Below are 20195 nucleotides of genomic sequence, written 5' to 3'. Positions count from 1 at the left end.
ACATGAGGATATTAAGTTTCCCAGTTTCCCACCAGTTATTTCAACATGAGGATATTTAGTTTCCCAGTTTCCCACCAGTTATTTCAACATGAGGATAAGTTATTTCCACATGAGGATATTTAGTTTCCCAGTTTCCCACCAGTTATTTCAACATGAGGATATGCAGTTTCCCACCAGTTATTTCAACATGAGGATATTAAGTTTCCCAGTTTCCCACCAGTTATTTCCACATGAGGATATTAAGTTTCCCAGTTTCCCACCAGTTATTTCAACATGAGGATATTAAGTTTCTAATTTTCCCACCAGTTATTTCCACATGAGGATATGCAGTTTCCCACCAGTTATTTCTACATGAGGATATTAAGTTTCCCAGTTTCCCACCATTTATTTCCACGTGAGGATATGCAGTTTCCCAGTTTCCCACCAGTTATTTCAACATGAGGATATTAAGTTTCCCAGTTTCCCACCAGTTATTTCCACGTGAGGATAATCATTTTCCCAGTTTCCTACCAGTTATTTCCACGTGAGGATATGCAGTTTCCCAGTTTCCCACCAGTTATTTCAACATGAGGATATTAAGTTTCCCAGTTTCCCACCAGTTATTTCAACATGAGGATATTTAGTTTCCCAGTTTCCCACCAGTTATTTCAACATGAGGATAAGTTATTTCCACATGAGGATATTTAGTTTCCCAGTTTCCCACCAGTTATTTCAACATGAGGATATGCAGTTTCCCACCAGTTATTTCTACATGAGGATATTAAGTTTCCCAGTTTCCCACCAGTTTTTTCCACGTGAGGATATGCAGTTTCCCAGTTTCCCACCAGTTATTTCCACGTGAGGATATGCAGTTTCCCAGTTTCCCACCAGTTATTTCAACATGAGGATATTAAGTTTCCCACCAGTTATTTCCACGTGAGTATATGCAGTTTCCTACCAGTTATTTCCACATGAGGATATGCAGTTTCCCAGTTTCCCACCAGTTATTTCAACATGAGGATATTAAGTTTCCCAGTTTCCCACCAGTTATTTCAACATGAGGATATTAAGTTTCCCAGTTTCCCACCAGTTATTTCCACGTGAGGATATGCAGTTTCCCAGTTTCCCACCAGTTATTTCAACATGAGGATATTAAGTTTCCCACCAGTTATTTCCACGTGAGTATATGCAGTTTCCTACCAGTTATTTCCATATGAGGATATGCAGTTTCCCAGTTTCCCACCAGTTATTTCAACATGAGGATATTAAGTTTCCCAGTTTCCCACCAGTTATTTCCACGTGAGGATATTCATTTTCCCAGTTTCCTACCAGTTATTTCCATGTGAGGATATGCAGTTTCCTACCAGTTATTTCCACATGAGGATATTAAGTTTCCCAGTTTCCTACCAGTTATTTCCACATGAGGATATTAAGTTTCCCAGTTTCCCACCAGTTATTTCAACATGAGGATATTTAGTTTCCCAGTTTCCCACCAGTTATTTCAACATGAGGATATTTAGTTTCCCAGTTTCCCACCAGTTATTTCCACGTGAGGATATGAAGTTTCCCAGTTTCCCACCAGTTATTTCAACATGAGGATATTAAGTTTCCCAGTTTCCCACCAGTTATTTCCACGTGAGGATATGCAGTTTCCTACCAGTTATTTCCACATGAGGATATGCAGTTTCCCAGTTTTCCACCAGTTATTTCAACATGAGGATATTAAGTTTCCCACCAGTTATTTCAACATGAGGATATTAAGTTTCCCAGTTTCCCACCAGTTATTTCCACGTGAGGATATTCATTTTCCCAGTTTCCCACCAGTTATTTCCACATGAGGATATGCAGTTTCCTACCAGTTATTTCCACGTGAGGATATGCAGTTTCCTACCAGTTATTTCCACATGAGGATATTAAGTTTCCCAGTTTCCCACCAGTTATTTCCACATGAGGATATTAAGTTTCCCAGTTTCCCACCAGTTATTTCAACATGAGGATATTTAGTTTCCCAGTTTCCTACCAGTTATTTCAACATGAGGATAAGTTATTTCCACATGAGGATATTAAGTTTCCCAGTTTCCCACCAGTTATTTCAACATGAGGATATTTAGTTTCCCAGTTTCCCACCAGTTATTTCAACATGAGGATATTAAGTTTCTCATTTTCCCACCAGTTATTTACACATGAGGATATTAAGTTTCCCAGTTTCCCACCAGTTATTTCAACATGAGGATATTTAGTTTCCCAGTTTCCCACCAGTTATTTCAACATGAGGATATGCAGTTTCCCACCAGTTATTTCAACATGAGGATATTAAGTTTCCCAGTTTCCCACCAGTTATTTCCACATGAGGATATTAAGTTTCCCAGTTTCCCACCAGTTATTTCAACATGAGGATATTAAGTTTCTCATTTTCCCACCAGTTATTTCCACATGAGGATATGCAGTTTCCCACCAGTTATTTCTACATGACGATATTAAGTTTCCCAGTTTCCCACCAGTTATTTCCACGTGAGGATATGCAGTTTCCCAGTTTCCCACCAGTTATTTCAACATGAGGATATTAAGTTTCCCACCAGTTATTTCCACGTGAGTATATGCAGTTTCCTACCAGTTATTTCCACATGAGGATATGCAGTTTCCCAGTTTCCCACCAGTTATTTCAACATGAGGATATTAAGTTTCCCAGTTTCCCACCAGTTATTTCCACGTGAGGATATTCATTTTCCCAGTTTCCTACCAGTTATTTCCACGTGAGGATATGCAGTTTCCTACCAGTTATTTCCACATGAGGATATTAAGTTTCCCAGTTTCCTACCAGTTATTTCCACATGAGGATATTAAGTTTCCCAGTTTCCCACCAGTTATTTCAACATGAGGATATTTAGTTTCCCAGTTTCCCACCAGTTATTTCAACATGAGGATATTTAGTTTCCCAGTTTCCCACCAGTTATTTCCACATGAGGATATGCAGTTTCCTACCAGTTATTTCCACATGAGGATATTAAGTTTCCCAGTTTCCCACCAGTTATTTCCACGTGAGGATATGAAGTTTCCCAGTTTCCCACCAGTTATTTCAACATGAGGATATTAAGTTTCCCAGTTTCCCACCAGTTATTTCCACGTGAGGATATGCAGTTTCCTACCAGTTATTTCCACATGAGGATATGCAGTTTCCCAGTTTTCCACCAGTTATTTCAACATGAGGATATTAAGTTTCCCACCAGTTATTTCAACATGAGGATATTAAGTTTCCCAGTTTCCCACCAGTTATTTCCACTTGAGGATATTCATTTTCCCAGTTTCCCACCAGTTATTTCCACATGAGGATATGCAGTTTCCTACCAGTTATTTCCACGTGAGGATATGCAGTTTCCTACCAGTTATTTCCACATGAGGATATTAAGTTTCCCAGTTTCCCACCAGTTATTTCCACATGAGGATATTAAGTTTCCCAGTTTCCCACCAGTTATTTCAACATGAGGATATTTAGTTTCCCAGTTTCCCACCAGTTATTTCAACATGAGGATAAGTTATTTCCACATGAGGATATTTAGTTTCCCAGTTTCCCAACAGTTATTTCAACATGAGGATATGCAGTTTCCCACCAGTTATTTCAACATGAGGATATTAAGTTTCCCAGTTTCCCACCAGTTATTTCCACATGAGGATATTAAGTTTCCCAGTTTCCCACCAGTTATTTCAACATGAGGATATTAAGTTTCTCATTTTCCCACCAGTTATTTCCACATGAGGATATGCAGTTTCCCACCAGTTATTTCTACATGAGGATATTAAGTTTCCCAGTTTCCCACCATTTATTTCCACGTGAGGATATGCAGTTTCCCAGTTTCCCACCAGTTATTTCAACATGAGGATATTAAGTTTCCCAGTTTCCCACCAGTTATTTCCACGTGAGGATAATCATTTTCCCAGTTTCCTACCAGTTATTTCCACGTGAGGATATGCAGTTTCCCAGTTTCCCACCAGTTATTTCAACATGAGGATATTAAGTTTCCCAGTTTCCCACCAGTTATTTTAACATGAGGATATTTAGTTTCCCAGTTTCCCACCAGTTATTTCAACATGAGGATAAGTTATTTCCACATGAGGATATTTAGTTTCCCAGTTTCCCACCAGTTATTTCAACATGAGGATATGCAGTTTCCCACCAGTTATTTCTACATGAGGATATTAAGTTTCCCAGTTTCCCACCAGTTTTTTCCACGTGAGGATATGCAGTTTCCCAGTTTCCCACCAGTTATTTCCACGTGAGGATATGCAGTTTCCCAGTTTCCCACCAGTTATTTCAACATGAGGATATTAAGTTTCCCACCAGTTATTTCCACGTGAGTATATGCAGTTTCCTACCAGTTATTTCCACATGAGGATATGCAGTTTCCCAGTTTCCCACCAGTTATTTCAACATGAGGATATTAAGTTTCCCAGTTTCCCACCAGTTATTTTCACGTGAGGATATTCATTTTCCCAGTTTCCTACCAGTTATTTCCACGTGAGGATATGCAGTTTCCTACCAGTTATTTCCACATGAGGATATTAAGTTTCCCAGTTTCCCACCAGTTATTTCCACATGAGGATATTAAGTTTCCCAGTTTCCCACCAGTTATTTCAACATGAGGATATTTAGTTTCCCAGTTTCCCACCAGTTATTTCAACATGAGGATATTTAGTTTCCCAGTTTCCCACCAGTTATTTCCACATGAGGATATGCAGTTTCCTACCAGCTATTTCCACATGAGGATATTAAGTTTCCCAGTTTCCCACCAGTTATTTCCACGTGAGGATATGCAGTTTCCCAGTTTCCCACCAGTTATTTCAACATGAGGATATTAAGCTTCCCAGTTTCCTACCAGTTATTTCCACATGAGGATATGCAGTTTCCCAGTTTTCCACCAGTTATTTCAACATGAGGATATTAAGTTTCCCACCAGTTATTTCAACATGAGGATATTAAGTTTCCCAGTTTCCCACCAGTTATTTCCACGTGAGGATATTCATTTTCCCAGTTTCCCACCAGTTATTTCCACATGAGGATATGCAGTTTCCTACCAGTTATTTCCACGTGAGGATATGCAGTTTCCTACCAGTTATTTCCACATGAGGATATTAAGTTTCCCAGTTTCCCACCAGTTATTTCCACATGAGGATATTAAGTTTCCCAGTTTCCCACCAGTTATTTCAACATGAGGATATTTAGTTTCCCAGTTTCCCACCAGTTATTTCAACATGAGGATAATTTATTTCCACATGAGGATATTTAGTTTCCCAGTTTCCCACCAGTTATTTCAACATGAGGATATGCAGTTTCCCACCAGTTATTTCAACATGAGGATATTAAGTTTCCCAGTTTCCCACCAGTTATTTCCACATGAGGATATTAAGTTTCCCAGTTTCCCACCAGTTATTTCAACATGAGGATATTAAGTTTCTCATTTTCCCACCAGTTATTTCCACATGAGGATATGCAGTTTCCCACCAGTTATTTCTACATGAGGATATTAAGTTTCCCAGTTTCCCACCAGTTATTTCCACGTGAGGATATGCAGTTTCCCAGTTTCCCACCAGTTATTTCAACATGAGGATATTAAGTTTCCCACCAGTTATTTCCACGTGAGTATATGCAGTTTCCTACCAGTTATTTCCACATGAGGATATGCAGTTTCCCAGTTTCCCACCAGTTATTTCAACATGAGGATATTAAGTTTCCCAGTTTCCCACCAGTTATTTTCACGTGAGGATATTCATTTTCCCAGTTTCCTACCAGTTATTTCCACGTGAGGATATGCAGTTTCCTACCAGTTATTTCCACATGAGGATATTAAGTTTCCCAGTTTCCTACCAGTTATTTCCACATGAGGATATTAAGTTTCCCAGTTTCCCACCAGTTATTTCAACATGAGGATATTTAGTTTCCCAGTTTCCCACCAGTTATTTCAACATGAGGATATTTAGTTTCCCAGTTTCCCACCAGTTATTTCCACATGAGGATATGCAGTTTCCTACCAGTTATTTCCACATGAGGATATTAAGTTTCCCAGTTTCCCACCAGTTATTTCCACGTGAGGATATGCAGTTTCCCAGTTTCCCACCAGTTATTTCAACATGAGGATATTAAGCTTCCCAGTTTCCCACCAGTTATTTCCACGTGAGGATATGCAGTTTCCTACCAGTTATTTCCACATGAGGATATGCAGTTTCCCAGTTTTCCACCAGTTATTTCAACATGAGGATATTAAGTTTCCCACCAGTTATTTCAACATGAGGATATTAAGTTTCCCAGTTTCCCACCAGTTATTTCAACATGAGGATATTTAGTTTCCCAGTTTCCCACCAGTTATTTCCACATGAGGATATGCAGTTTCCTACCAGTTATTTCCACGTGAGGATATGCAGTTTCCTACCAGTTATTTCCACATGAGGATATTAAGTTTCCCAGTTTCCCACCAGTTATTTCCACATGAGGATATTAAGTTTCCCAGTTTCCCACCAGTTATTTCAACATGAGGATATTTAGTTTCCCAGTTTCCCACCAGTTATTTCAACATGAGGATAAGTTATTTCCACATGAGGATATTTAGTTTCCCAGTTTCCCACCAGTTATTTCAATATGAGGATATGCAGTTACCCACCAGTTATTTCAACATGAGGATATTAAGTTTCCCAGTTTCCCACCAGTTATTTCCACATGAGGATATTAAGTTTCCCAGTTTCCCACCAGTTATTTCAACATGAGGATATTAAGTTTCTCAGTTTCCCACCAATTATGAGGATATGCAGTTTCCCACCAGTTATTTCTACATGAGGATATTAAGTTTCCAAGTTTCCCACCAGTTATTTCCACGTGAGGATATGCAGTTTCCCAGTTTCCCACCAGTTATTTCAACATGAGGATATTAAGTTTCCCACCAGTTATTTCCACGTGAGTATATGCAGTTTCCTACCAGTTATTTCCACATGAGGATATGCAGTTTCCCAGTTTCCCACCAGTTATTTCAACATGAGGATATTTAGTTTCCCAGTTTCCCACCAGTTATTTCAACATGAGGATATGCAGTTTCCCACCAGTTATTTCAACATGAGGATATTAAGTTTCCCAGTTTGAGGATATGCAGTTTCCTACCAGTTATTTCCACATGAGGATATTAAGTTTCCCAGTTTTCCACCAGTTATTTCAACATGAGTATATTAAGTTTCCCAGTTTCCCACCAGTTATTTCAACATGCGGATATGCAGTTTCCCACCAGTTATTTCAACATGAGGATATTAAGTTTCCCAGTTTCCCACCAGTTATTTCCACATGAGGATATTAAGTTTCCCAGTTTCCCACCAGTTATTTCAACATGAGGATATTAAGTGTCTCAGTTTCCCACCAGTTATTTCCACATGAGGATATGCAGTTTCCCACCAGTTATTTCTACATGAGGATATTAAGTTTCCCAGTTTTCCACCAGTTATTTCAACATGAGGATATTAAGTTTCCCACCAGTTATTTCCACATGAGGATATTAAGTTTCCCAGTTTCCCACCAGTTATTTCCACGTGAGGATATTCATTTTCCCAGTTTCCCACCAGTTATTTCAACGTGAGGATATGCAGTTTCCCAGTTTCCCACCAGTTATTTCAACATGAGGATATTAAGTTTCCCAGTTTCCCACCAGTTATTTCCACATGAGGATATGCAGTTTCCCACCAGTTATTTCAACATGAGGATATTAAGTTTCCCAGTTTCCAACCAGTTATTTCCACATGAGGATATTAAGTTTCCCAGTTTCCCACCAGTTATTTCAACATGAGGATATTAAGTTTCCCACCAGTTATTTCAACATGAGGATATTAAGTTTCCCAGTTTCCCACCAGTTATTTCCAGATGAGGATATGCAGTTTCCCACCAGTTATTTCCACATGAGGATATGTAGTTTCCCACCAGTTATTTCCAAATGAGGATATTAAGTTTCCCAGTTTGAGGATATGCAGTTTCCTACCAGTTATTTCCACATGAGGATATTAAGTTTCCCAGTTTTCCACCAGTTATTTCAACATGGGTATATTAAGTTTCCCAGTTTCCCACCAGTTATTTCAACATGAGGATATGCAGTTTCCTACCAGATATTTCCACATGAGGATATTAAGTTTCCCAGTTTCCCACCAGTTATTTCCACATGAGGATATTAAGTTTCCCAGTTTTCCACCAGTTATTTCAACATGAGGATATTAAGTTTCCTAGTTTCCCACCAGTTATTTCCATGTGAGGATATGCAGTTTCCTACCAGTTATTTCCACATGAGGATATTAAGTTTCCCAGTTTCCCACCAGTTATTTCCACGTGAGGATATTACGTTTCCCAGTTTCCCACCAGTTATTTCAACATGAGGATATTAAGTTTCCCAGTTTCCCACCAGTTACAGTGGGTCCCAGTTAAAAATTGACACTTCATTCACGATCATGGTGAATGGTGAAATGTAAGTACAACTGCAGCCGCTTGGGGGCAGCATAGTCCGCTGTGGAGTTCCACGGTCGAACCAGACGGCGCATTCGACAGCAAGGGCTATGATTGGCCGAGTTTTCAGTGCGTTTCTCTGTGTTTTTAGCAGCCCCTGCAACATGCTAGTCCACTGTAGCCTAAGCCTTGTACATAATGTTAAACATAGTTTTGGATTCAGTGGCAAGATTTCTTGATTGTACAGTGTCTGTCTCTCAGTAATGTTTTAAAATAAGAGCTTCGTCAGCTGGCAGTAGGCTACTTTGTCGGTAGTCATGAGAAGTTCGCTTGCTAACAGAACATAAATATGCTGCCCAGAAACCTTGTGAATAGTTTTTTTTACTACACTAACGAGGTTGAAATATAGACTTTGCCTACAGCATCTCCTTAACAGTAATGTTAACAAAATGACAGCATTCATATGACAAGAAGAAAAGAAAAGAAAAAGAAGAAAAACGAATTCGGTCACTCAAGACTGTGCCACAGCAACCAGTGTAGGCTACAGTCCTACCCAATAGGCCTACTCGAAGCAGATAGCGTTGTATGACGGTCGAGTGGGTTAATGCACGTATTTCCAGAACAGGTCTGCAACTTTCAGGTAGTTCTGAGTTCGAATCTAGGCAGGAGCAGAGCCATATAAAGGCCTGGGCCTATTGTTATCATTTTTTGCAAGGTGTTGCTCCTGGCAATACTTGTTTATAAGACGTTTGGTGATTAATTGATAGCTGTTTTTGGGACACGTTAAACGTTCTTTATAATGAGCGCATCCGGGGAGTAAAACGACTGTTACACGCTGTTACAACTGTAGGCTACAATGATTGCAATACAAAAATATGCGCGTGTTAGTTTAGTTAGTTTTGTGATGTTTTGCACTTTTGCCTCATGTGTTTTCAGGTTTGAGGGCTTTTTTGGCAAGATTGACCTTGGTTAGACTCTGCATATGTTATTTCTCCGTATGGAAAATAAAGTCAATTTTCGACACACGTCTGTTATTAGTTCAATAACAAGTGTTGCTTGTTAAAACATGTGACTAGTGAAACTCAAATGATTTTAGAAATATTTAGCCAAAGCCAAAAAGTGTTAGAGAGAAGGAGAGACGCCGGTGCAGCTCAGATGTCTTCTTAATTTTCTTTATTCTTTAGTAAAAGGTGCAGAACATTATTAAACTTTGACTAACGTTTCGATGTTCGTTAGTCAAAAACATCGACACATCGAAATGTTAGTCAAAGTTTAATAATGTTCTGCACCTTTTACTGAAGAATAAAGAAAATTAAGAAGACATCTGAGCTGCACCGGCGTCTCTCCTCTCTAAAATATCTGTCCTGGCCTGGTTGCAACGGATTGTGGCCAAACGACAGAAGCGCGGAGAACCCTCCTTTGTCTACCAAAAAGTGTTACTTTGTGTCCCGCGCTCCCCCACTGCTTGTGAAAGAAGGGGATGGGGGAGGGGGGCTTAACGTGAAAAAGCTTAACGTCACAAAACGGCAACGAGTCGTTTTAGGCTACAGGCCTTCATAATGGTAGGCTACAGGAAGTGGGGGGAGGGTATGGGATGACCAGAGCCGTCATCTATCGTCTTTCCAGGCACACAGCTTGTTATATAGCCTATCGACTGCCTTAACAGATAGGCTTTGGTCTTGGGTTTGGCCTTACAGCGAACTCAATGCTCTTGTTGCTTGCAGTTTGTTAAATAAAGCAATGCAGATTACATTATTTATTTCTGATTAATTGCGTCTTTTGATGTATTTTGCAACATTTGCTTGTTAGGCTGGGCTACTGTCAATGTCCTGTACAGGTCAATGTTCAACAGTTGCTGGTGTAGGCCTAGGCTATTAATCAATTAGGGACTGTTCGTTATTTATTTAATTAAGGGGCTACCGGAGGAGTTTTGGGAGCGTTAGTCAAAAAAGACGTGACCCTCCCTCGCCAGCAAGAATTTTTTCTATGACCCTCCAAAGTGATTGAGAAAAAACGCATGACCCTCCCCAGTCCCAACAATTTATTGATGCCTTAGGCTACTGGGTCAATTTGGGAGCTTGCATGCTACGACTACTTCCTTGAAATGCCTTGAAAAGGCTGTCGTTTGCACAATTTCACAAATAATCACCGGGACCGAAACAAACCTGTCAACTTTTCCCGGGTTTATCGCGTATTTTATCTTTTTCCTCGCTGTCTTAGGAGGAGCTGCAGGGCCGTCGCAAGGGGATGCGAGGCCCTGTGCGAACTTGACAGATGCAAGGCCCTTTTCACTTACGTGCATAAAATCATGCGATAGCTTACTTTACACATAGCCAAGGCTACCGTCGGTGTATTTTAATAGTAGCCTAGTCTAATAAGCTACACCAGCTTGCCTTTAAGAGGGGAAATTCAATTGTATAGCCTATAACATTAGCTGAGTCACATATTTGGCCATATGGTGTTTATCATAGGCTACATCACGAAACCAAATAGTGTAACAAAGGCGAACACTTTAACAGGGGGAATTAATTGCACTCTAAAAAATGCTGGGTTGAAACCCAGCCGCTGAGTAAAATGGGGTCCAACACAGCATTGGGTTATCTTAACCAAGCAAATTGGGTTACTAAATTTAACCCAACAACTGGGTTGAAATTTAACCAATATGTTGGGTTATGTTGACACAACTGTTTAGTTAAAGTTACGTAATGTTTGGGTTATGTAACCAAATCCCCAAAAACTACTGGTTGATTTTTAAAATACTCTGTTGTTACAAACTTTTAATAACTCAAAGTTTGTATTTACTTACTTGAAAGAACACCTTCTGTTAACAGCTTGCATGGTATAACAGGGCTGCCAACTTTTCAAAAAACCTTGGAGTGAGATTTGGTGGGGCCAACCAAAATTTTGCTGGGGAAATTTTTGTTTGGCTCGTTCAGCATTATACCGTACAGTAAAAAAAAAATTGTTTCTCAGGTGCCTTCTCAGGTACCGTACATTGTTTCTCAGGTGTAGGGACCAGGGTCCCAGAGTTAAATTAACATTGGTATCAAAGGGATCTAGCCTAATGCTAGGACCATGGGCGATGGAGGCATTCTGAAAGTGGGTGGGACATTTCAGTGGGGGGTATGGGGGTCCTCCCCCAGAAATTTTTTTTTGGACTAGATGCAATTTCCTGAATTCTGGTACATTTTACCAGGTTATTTAGATACTTCTATATAACAAAATAAAGCCAGCCTACGAAATTAATAAAAAGTAAATCATGCATAATTTAAAAATAACTCAATATATAGGCTACTTGGCTACGCAATAAGGTTTCCATTACAGCACTGCGGACGTTCAATGAACGCATGAAAGCGGATAAAGTAAATTAAATATCAAACTAAAGTGAAAATGTCATGCTTTTGAAGGCCTACCATTGTGTAGTCTAGCTGTGGTTAGTGACGTGATGCTGTTAATGGGGAGTTTTACATAAACCTATAGGTTATTATTTATTTGGCGTACAAACAGCACTGGTATTTCGCACGGCAATAGTGGGGGGTCCAAACTAACAATTTTAAAAAGTGGGTGGGTGTTTTGTAAGAATTTAAGAAATGTTTGTATATTTTAACTTTTAAATGCATCAATCTGGTAGCCTAGAAATCTAGACGCACCCTAGCGGCAGCAAATTAATTTGCTCAGCCTGTACGTCTAGTCAAACCATAGGGATTTCTATTGGCTGATGCCGTGGACGTCATCCAATCACAGCGCTCTATTTTGTTAGAGAGTCTTAAGGCGGGCTTAACAGGATAACAACAGTCCTGCGACGGTGAACAACAAGGAAGGTGGCTATGGCGAACGAAGAGCGGTTGTTTGAATCGGCGTTGGCGTCAACTTTGGAGGAGTTGGACTTGTGCTTTTCTTTGAAAGTTGAGCAACACAATGCACTTAAGTCATTCCTTTCGAAGAAGGATGTATTTGCCGTTTTGCCGACAGGATACGGATATGGTCGTAGCGCTGGCCTATTGCATGCCTAGGCAGTTTGAAAGACAATTCTCTGCCCGCCCCTTGGATTAAGCAAGGTGAATGGTTCGATTCCAGACTATACATTTAAATGATATAGGATGGCCCGCCAGGCTATCAATCTGGTGCACTTTTAAAAATAAATTCAGAGGTCAGACTTGCTTATTTTTATGGAAATATTTGTGCTGTAGCCTAAGCTATTTTGCACTTCAGAATTATAACCATGCATACACAGGTGGAATAGTTATGGTGATATTGCAATAAGTTCACAACCACAAAAACATACAGTATGGTACATTTCACAGTTCAGAAATGTTCAGCACTCCATGAAATTATGCAGAAGTGGTCACCTGTGTTTTTCAGCTAGTTCATTTAAGATAATATATTGGTCATTGTAATGGCCATAGCCTACAGGCTATTCCTTTTTCAGGATGTACCCATATCTGCATGATGTGAATGTTTGCATATGGCTTATGTCAGGCTTTATATCAATATTTGTGTCTCCTTATTTGATTTTCTTTATATTTTTGCATTAATGTCACTAGAAAGCATGGCAATATAAATATATTCATTTATCTGTGTAAGTGGGATTGGCTGGAACCTGACAATATAAGAACCATGATAGTGGGATAATCTACTGAGCAATTTACAAAAATGTATGTAGGCCTACTGACAAATAGTTTACATTAGAATACATTATAATTTCGCCCCAATGAGGCTATGTTGAAATGTGTTGCAATTTCAAAAACAGAGGCATGCTTTATATCCTCGTATTCGGTACGGTTTGCTGTTTATTGTGATATTAGGTTTGCCACATGTTGTGTGAAGGGTTAGTGAGATATTAAACCGAGAGTAATGGGTGTGCACTGTGTGCAAAATGCAAATATGATTAGCCTAAATTGCACGTCGGTTCAATGATAATTTTCTCGCGAACCATTTATCACAGCAACTTGGCGCTAATATCATTGGAAAGCTTAGATTCCGCTCGTTCACATGATGAGTGATATCATGTATAGGTTTAGTTTAGTTGAACCTCATCTGCCAGGTATTTGACCTACCACGTTGACACTTCAGCGTGAAAAATACTCAAAGCATAGGCCTACCTGAAGCCGGGGGAATGCGCCTGGGGTGGCTTTTGAAGTAGCATCGCAAATGAGAGAAAATTTAGAAAATTCCACAGACAGGGGGTGCTCTTGAACCCTCTCACCGTCTCTGAAAGCATAACCGTGGCTCAACAGGTAGATCTATAGTCTAAACTCATTTTTCAGGCATCTGACCGACCGGGTTGACACTTCAGCGTGAGAAATCGTGGGTGTGGCGTGTGAGTGTGTGAAACTAATCAAATGCATGTGTCTCACGGCCAATGCGTGAGAGTTGGCAGCTATGAGTTAAGGCTACTGCTTTGTCCAGCTGTTATTATTCCTTCACTCACTAACAGGTAGCCTACATGTGACGGTGAAAGTGATATGTTCTAAGAGAACAGTATGTTGATGATGCTCAATCTCGACTGAGATAGTGCAATTATTATTTTGTTTGTTTGTGCGTGTATATGAAGGTATGTGTATGTGTTTGTGTGTGTTTGTCTGTGTGTGGCAGGTCTGCGCGGCTCTCTTTCCCGACTACAGATTGATTATGTGGATATCGTCTTTGCCAATCGTACTGATGTCAACACCCCAATGGAGGGTCAGTCTGTGTTTACATGTTTGTGTGTGTTTATGTGTGTTTGTCTGTGTTTATGAGTATAACTGCAGACATTTGAAGAATATGAGCTGTGGTGTCATCAATCTTTTTTTGTGTTTGTTTACTGTATAATAAGTTAAATGTTACATAATTTGTGTGTTTGTTTGTTGCAGAGGTGGTAAGGGCAATGACATTTGTGATAAATCAGGGAAAGGCCATGTACTGGGGAACATCAAGATGGAGCGCCATGGAAATAATGGTGAGATTTTTGTTTTTTGTGTAGCTGTTTTATTTTTTCCCCAGTCTGGTCCCCTCTCTCACACCAATTCTTTAACATATCCCTCTCTTACACTTCTCCATCTCCCCTCTCTCTGTCTCTCTCTCTCTACTATAACACTCCCCCTCTCTCTGTCTCTCTTTCTCAAATTAAAATTCAATGAGCTATTGTAATGACTGTTAAAGTTACTAATGGTGTTTGTGTGTGTGTTGGGGGAAATGGTGTGCATATGTGTGCTTATGTGGGTGTGTTTAAGTGAGTGTGTTTGTTTGTGTTTATGTGTCTGTGTGTGCTTGTGTGTGTGCGTGTGCGAGCCTGAGTTTGTATATTTATGTGTGTGTGTGCATGTCTGTGTGTCTTTATTTATTTGTGTGTGTTTGTGCGTGTGTGTTTATGTGAAGGGATGCAGTGGAGGCTAATCGCAAGTAAACGCAGTTTACAACCTCTAAAATTTCAGAAATAGAGTTTATCCACCTCTTATTATAGTTTGTCCACCTCAAAAGAGTTTATTCACCAAATGCAACTTTCAACATTCAAAAATCACACTGTATTACACATTCCACATTAACATGTACGCTCATCAACACTTTAGGAACCATTTAATAGCACTGGTATTGTTATAAACATTGAACACTAACCTCCACCATCATCAAACATGTTCTGAATGCCTTTTTTAAAAATCCGATACCGCATGGCACAGTCCACCTCACGAGGGTCACATAATTCATAGTTTACCCGCCTCTTATTTTACTACTACACCCCTGGTTATGTGTGGGCTCTTTTGATCCTGTGAGGAAAATCTTGCCAGCCAAGGAGTGAAATGTCCAAAATCTTTTTAGTAAACTATTTGTACACAAACAATTTCAGTTTCATGTTGTGTCGAGCCTTCTTAAGTGTTTTAAAAATAGTGATTCGACGCGTATGTATCAAAATAGTAACTAACAATGCAAAATGCATGTTAACCATGTTACTTAGCTAACTTAGCTAATGTTTTCTAGGACTTATGCTAACAATTCTAACTATGTTGTGCTCGTAGCTATAGAGGTGCTAGTCCTTGAAATAGGTTGTGTCTATGATCTGTATATGGAAATAGCCTATTTGAAAAAATGACTAAATGACAACCCCTCCTTGCAAAGATCAGTGACCTAGACCGGGGGACAGATCAAAACTAAAAACAATGGTTTTTAGAAGACAAAACAGAAGACAAAACTCTGACTAAACCTATATGCGGCGGTCATAATAAATCAGTAACTTGCATCACTTTGACTTATTCTGATCCACCATTTAAGTTCTGCACTTCAAAAAACACTTATCTAATCAAATCTAACCAAGTGTGATTAATCTTATATCAAGATCAAAAATCTAGTTGGTATTTGTCACGTTACACACACACCTTGCTCTTGTTAACGTGGAGTTTATTATTCACACAAGCTAGTACAACCTATGAATACCACACACACATATGTCTCTGTCTCTGTCTCATTCTCTAGTCGCCCCTCAGCTATGTCATCACCATAACCATACCAACATAGTTGGGCACGTTCGTGCATCTCACTACATCTCCCCCTTTTAAGACAATAAACTAGAATAACATCTACTCACTTCATTCTGAGCATCTTAAAACAGTTTCTTACTACCATTGCTACTATACAAACTTGTACCTAAGGAAGAATAAAAGCAATAAAATGCTTTCAATAATGTAAGCAAGCACATATTTCCTACTGATTTCCTGCTTTGAATGACTTTTGTATTTTAAGAGATTAACATGTCTTTAAGTGGCATGAAAAATAAGCCTGTCAAATCGCCAACAACCCCAAAGGCAATGGGGGACACACACTGTTTATTTTGTGCAGCTAGGCTACTCAAGTGGCATTGATGAGTTAAACAGTCACATTTTTTTCCTACAGGTATTATATTGAGAGAAAATAGTCAGTTGTAAACAAAGAACTCTTCTTATGTAACCATTTCGTAAATGGACTGAAGTTGGCTCTAAATATCTACTTTGATTGATTATGCTAACCGTTAGCATCTCTATGGGATTTCTCATATACTTTAGCCATAAGCTAACACATTAGTTTCTATTCTGTAACTTGAAATACTAGTCTACATGATTGCTCTTAAACAAAACATCGAAGGAAATAACTGAAATGTACTCTGTTGGTCTGCTTAGTTTTACAGTGAATCCTAAGTAAAGGTTTGAAAGGAACTTCAGCTTCAGACTTTCTCTTGGGAAGCTTAGGTCTATCTTCTTTAATGTAGCTAGCTAGACCATGTCATTGCCACACACAAGTGGGGGCAGAATGGGAAATGTGTCATCATAATTATCTCATAATTACGAGATAATATGTCATAATTATGAGCTACTATCTCGTAATTATGACATATTATCTCGTAATTACGAGATAATTATGATGATGATTATCTCATAATTATGAGATAACCTGATTTTTTTTTGTGATGTGAATGCAATGCGCCACCGTACTTAAAACCCCAAATAAAGCATTATTTCATAAATCAATCATTGAGTCTGTATCTGATAGGTGGTCTGATTTCACGGCCCCTAGAGGTCACTCTGGTGGTCCCACCAGATGGAGCAGGCCGTGCCGGTGTCCTCTGTAAGGTCTCTGGTGCAGTGGGCCCCGGTGAAGCCCCAGCACAGGTCGTGGACTGTCCATTGGCCGTGTCGGGCTGACCTCTGGCTGTAGCTGTGGCTCTGGGTAAAAATGAGTTTTTGTCATTATTAGGACAATAAACATAAGTTTTATCATGTAGACAAACATCAAGCTTCAATTCGGTTGTTTTTTGGGAGAAATAAGAAGAAAGGGAAACTGTGGCAGAAGCCAGTAACATCAGATACGGCTTTATGCCTTCCTTCCTTTCCGCTGCTACTGAAAACTCGATTGAAGATACGGTGCGAAGTCACAGCAAGCTGCCTTCTGACCGACCATCAACGTGGTTGTATTGCCGGCTGGAGTTATGTCTAGGCTAGCGTAGCCTAGCCTAAATGCCAAGATCAAGGAATGACATTATGCTGGTGCATTAAAGATAGGCTAATCTTGATAGCCTAGCCTAACTTAAAAGCCTTGCAACATAGGCTATTCAGTAACAAGCGGTGCATTAGAGCATGGCTTGTAGCCTAGGATATCTTAATTCACATCACAGTAATACAAGGCTACATGTCAACTGAAAAAAAAATGTTTCTCATGGGCCTATATGCTAGCTCTCGCCTGCAAATGATAGTCATTGACTGAAAACTACGCGAGTTTGTTGGAGCCGCAACGATACACCTTCCACACACACACACCAGCAGCAGGAACGTACAGTGGGCATCGCTTTCAAATGGCCACTTCAGTCGCGCATTACGAGGCGTGAAGCTGCGTGAAGCTTTAGTACCACTTTCAGCCACTGTGCGTCGCTCTGCCACTGTACATCACTCTGCCTGCCGCCCCTTCTGAAAAAGCTTGATTTACCTCGATTAAGGCTACTTGGGTATGGTTTAAGGCTTGACTACACAGTGGTAACGAAAATCGAAATCGAAATCTGCTGTCTACATTATTGTCAGTGTTGGGGTAACGCAACTATGCAAATCAAAACAGTGGTGTAATAATTGAGCCAGTAGAGAAATAACTGTTCAGAATTAATCTGTAGCCTTGGGTAGGCTTCTGCGACGTTTTTAACAGGCTACGCTATAGAGGCTTAGACAACTATGACCCACGTTTTGGTTTCGTAAATTAATTTGCCCTACTTCTTGACTGCAATGTAGTCAATTGACTGCTTGACATGTCATTTTTATTTTTCTGTACAATAAACAAATACATCTGCTTTATGCCGCAGAATTACGCACTTGGCCAGCCCAGAGAATAGAGAATGTACGCACGCAAGAATCTATAGGCTATTTGTGGCTGGTTACCAGCAAACAATGTTTAATGCATTAACTCAAGACGTCAAACATTTTCTAAACAATACAAACAGAAAAGATGCAGCAGGCAGCAAATGTAGAAGAGTAATTTCCAGTGGAAGAACAAAATGCTGAATGAAGCCCAAAGATATGAAGGCATATCTGGCAAGTTGTTATTTTTTGAAGACGTAAATGGTTGGGCTATAGGCCTAGTTTGCAAGAAGGAGACATAAAGCGTGAGCATGCCACACTATCCACAGCTGTGGTAGCGGGGGGTAGGAGGATTACTGTTAGCGCAGGATTTATATAAAATTCTTCAACAGAAGGCCTGCCTCGAATGCAGGCTTGCCCAAAAAAAAAGGCCTGTGGTTTGCGCAGCCTACGATAAGTAGGTCTTAGTGAGTTAGGAGTCCTCTAGACTTCTTTTAAGCTGTGTCAGAGGTGGAAAGTTGCGTTCGTTGGGGGCAGGGCCGGATTAACAATTTATAGACCCTTGGGAACAAATGTCTGATGGCCCCCCCTGCCCCCCAGCCAACGTGAATCGGGCGGTCAGTTAATAGGCCTATATCATGAAGATTTGTATTGCCATTTAAGGCACGAGCGCATCTGTGAGGCCAAATAGCCCGTTTGTTTACAACTAACATTACATTTAATTAAACTGCTTATAGGCTATGCCGAAATAGTTTCAACATTTTGAATATCAGTGTCGGGTGAATTAGGAAATGCCTTATGGCTGAAAGCTGCTTGGGATCCCCCTGTCAAGCAATAACCATACAAAAAGTTAAAAACAGATGACATGATGCGTGTCACTGACATAATGCGCAAATAATATAGCCTAGATATTCCAATATATTCGAATACACGTGTTTATTTTAGAGGGGATATTCTAACATAATTTTTGAGCAATTTTGACAGCCCTAGTCCACTGTAGGCTACGCCAATCGTCTATTAACACCTTCCACCTAACCCCGGTGAGTGGGGGTCGCTATAATGCATGTGAAATAGCACCATTGAGCAGCCTATGCGAAACGGCCTTAAAATCGTTCCGTTGTTGTGTGCCTTCTGGTTTCTCCACCTACTGGTTTCCTTGCGCTTGCATGCGCTACAGCAGTTGTCAGACATTCACAAACAAGTTGTTTTAGGTGGTTTGAAGTCGCTTTTCATACGCCATGAGCGCTCGGCTACATTACAGCCACTCGGACAAAAGACATGTAAAAAAATATATGTTTTGAAAACTAGCATTAAACTGGATTCGATCCCGCAAAAGCAACACACGCGTGACTCTCTCCATCCTGATTCCCTACTCTTTGAGCCAACTAATATGTTACACGAATCAATTAACTATTGTAGGCTACCATTAATTAATAACGTAGGCAACACCCAGGTAACATGTTGTCCAGGCTATCTGAAACAAGGGGTTGCCTCTCATCTACAACAACTGGTTACCTTGGGCTGCTAGTCATCAGTGCACTTTGCACAGTAGGCCTATGCTATTCTTTGTGGTTGATCAACTAAAAATAAAAGATGTATTTGGTGATGATGTTATTGTAGGCCTAGTAGACCTAAATTCTGAGAAATTAAATGGTACGAGAAACGATCTACATAGCGCACCAGGCCGCGATGTCTTCAAGGGTTGAATGAAGGGAGTTTGCAAAAATTTGTGTATTTTTCAAGTCAATAAACATTCTTCATTTTCGAATGTCTTTGTCAGGGAACATCTGACTTTTAAAAACCATAGGCCTGGTAGTAGCTCAGACAAGGAGTTATAAGATAAAGGCAATACCATTTATGTCACCTAATGCAGTTCAGTGAATTAGCAAGATACCATCAGAAGCCAACAATCATAAAGCACCTGTGTGCGCGCGTGCACTCTCTTCCCTGCGCATGAAGCTGTCTGCATGTTG

General features: G+C 40.0%; 1 protein-coding gene across 1 annotated transcript in view; it reads left to right on the top strand.

Annotated features, from left to right (window-relative positions):
• Positions 1–17098, top strand: part of LOC121690180 (voltage-gated potassium channel subunit beta-3-like) — an 88995-nt gene extending 71897 nt beyond the window's left edge. Inside the window, exons 8-10 of the mRNA XM_042070603.1 lie at positions 14033–14119; positions 14290–14375; positions 16958–17098. Coding sequence (XP_041926537.1) covers positions 14033–14119; positions 14290–14375; positions 16958–17098 — 314 coding nt within the window. The remainder of the gene's footprint in view (positions 1–14032; positions 14120–14289; positions 14376–16957) is intronic.
• The last annotated feature ends 3097 nt before the right edge of the window (positions 17099–20195 follow it).

Source organism: Alosa sapidissima, chromosome 18, assembly GCF_018492685.1.
Source record: "Alosa sapidissima isolate fAloSap1 chromosome 18, fAloSap1.pri, whole genome shotgun sequence".
NCBI classification, from domain to species: domain Eukaryota; kingdom Metazoa; phylum Chordata; class Actinopteri; order Clupeiformes; family Clupeidae; genus Alosa; species Alosa sapidissima.
The sequence above is the reverse complement of the archived record's forward strand: the minus strand, read 5'-3'. Positions and strand labels throughout refer to the sequence as shown.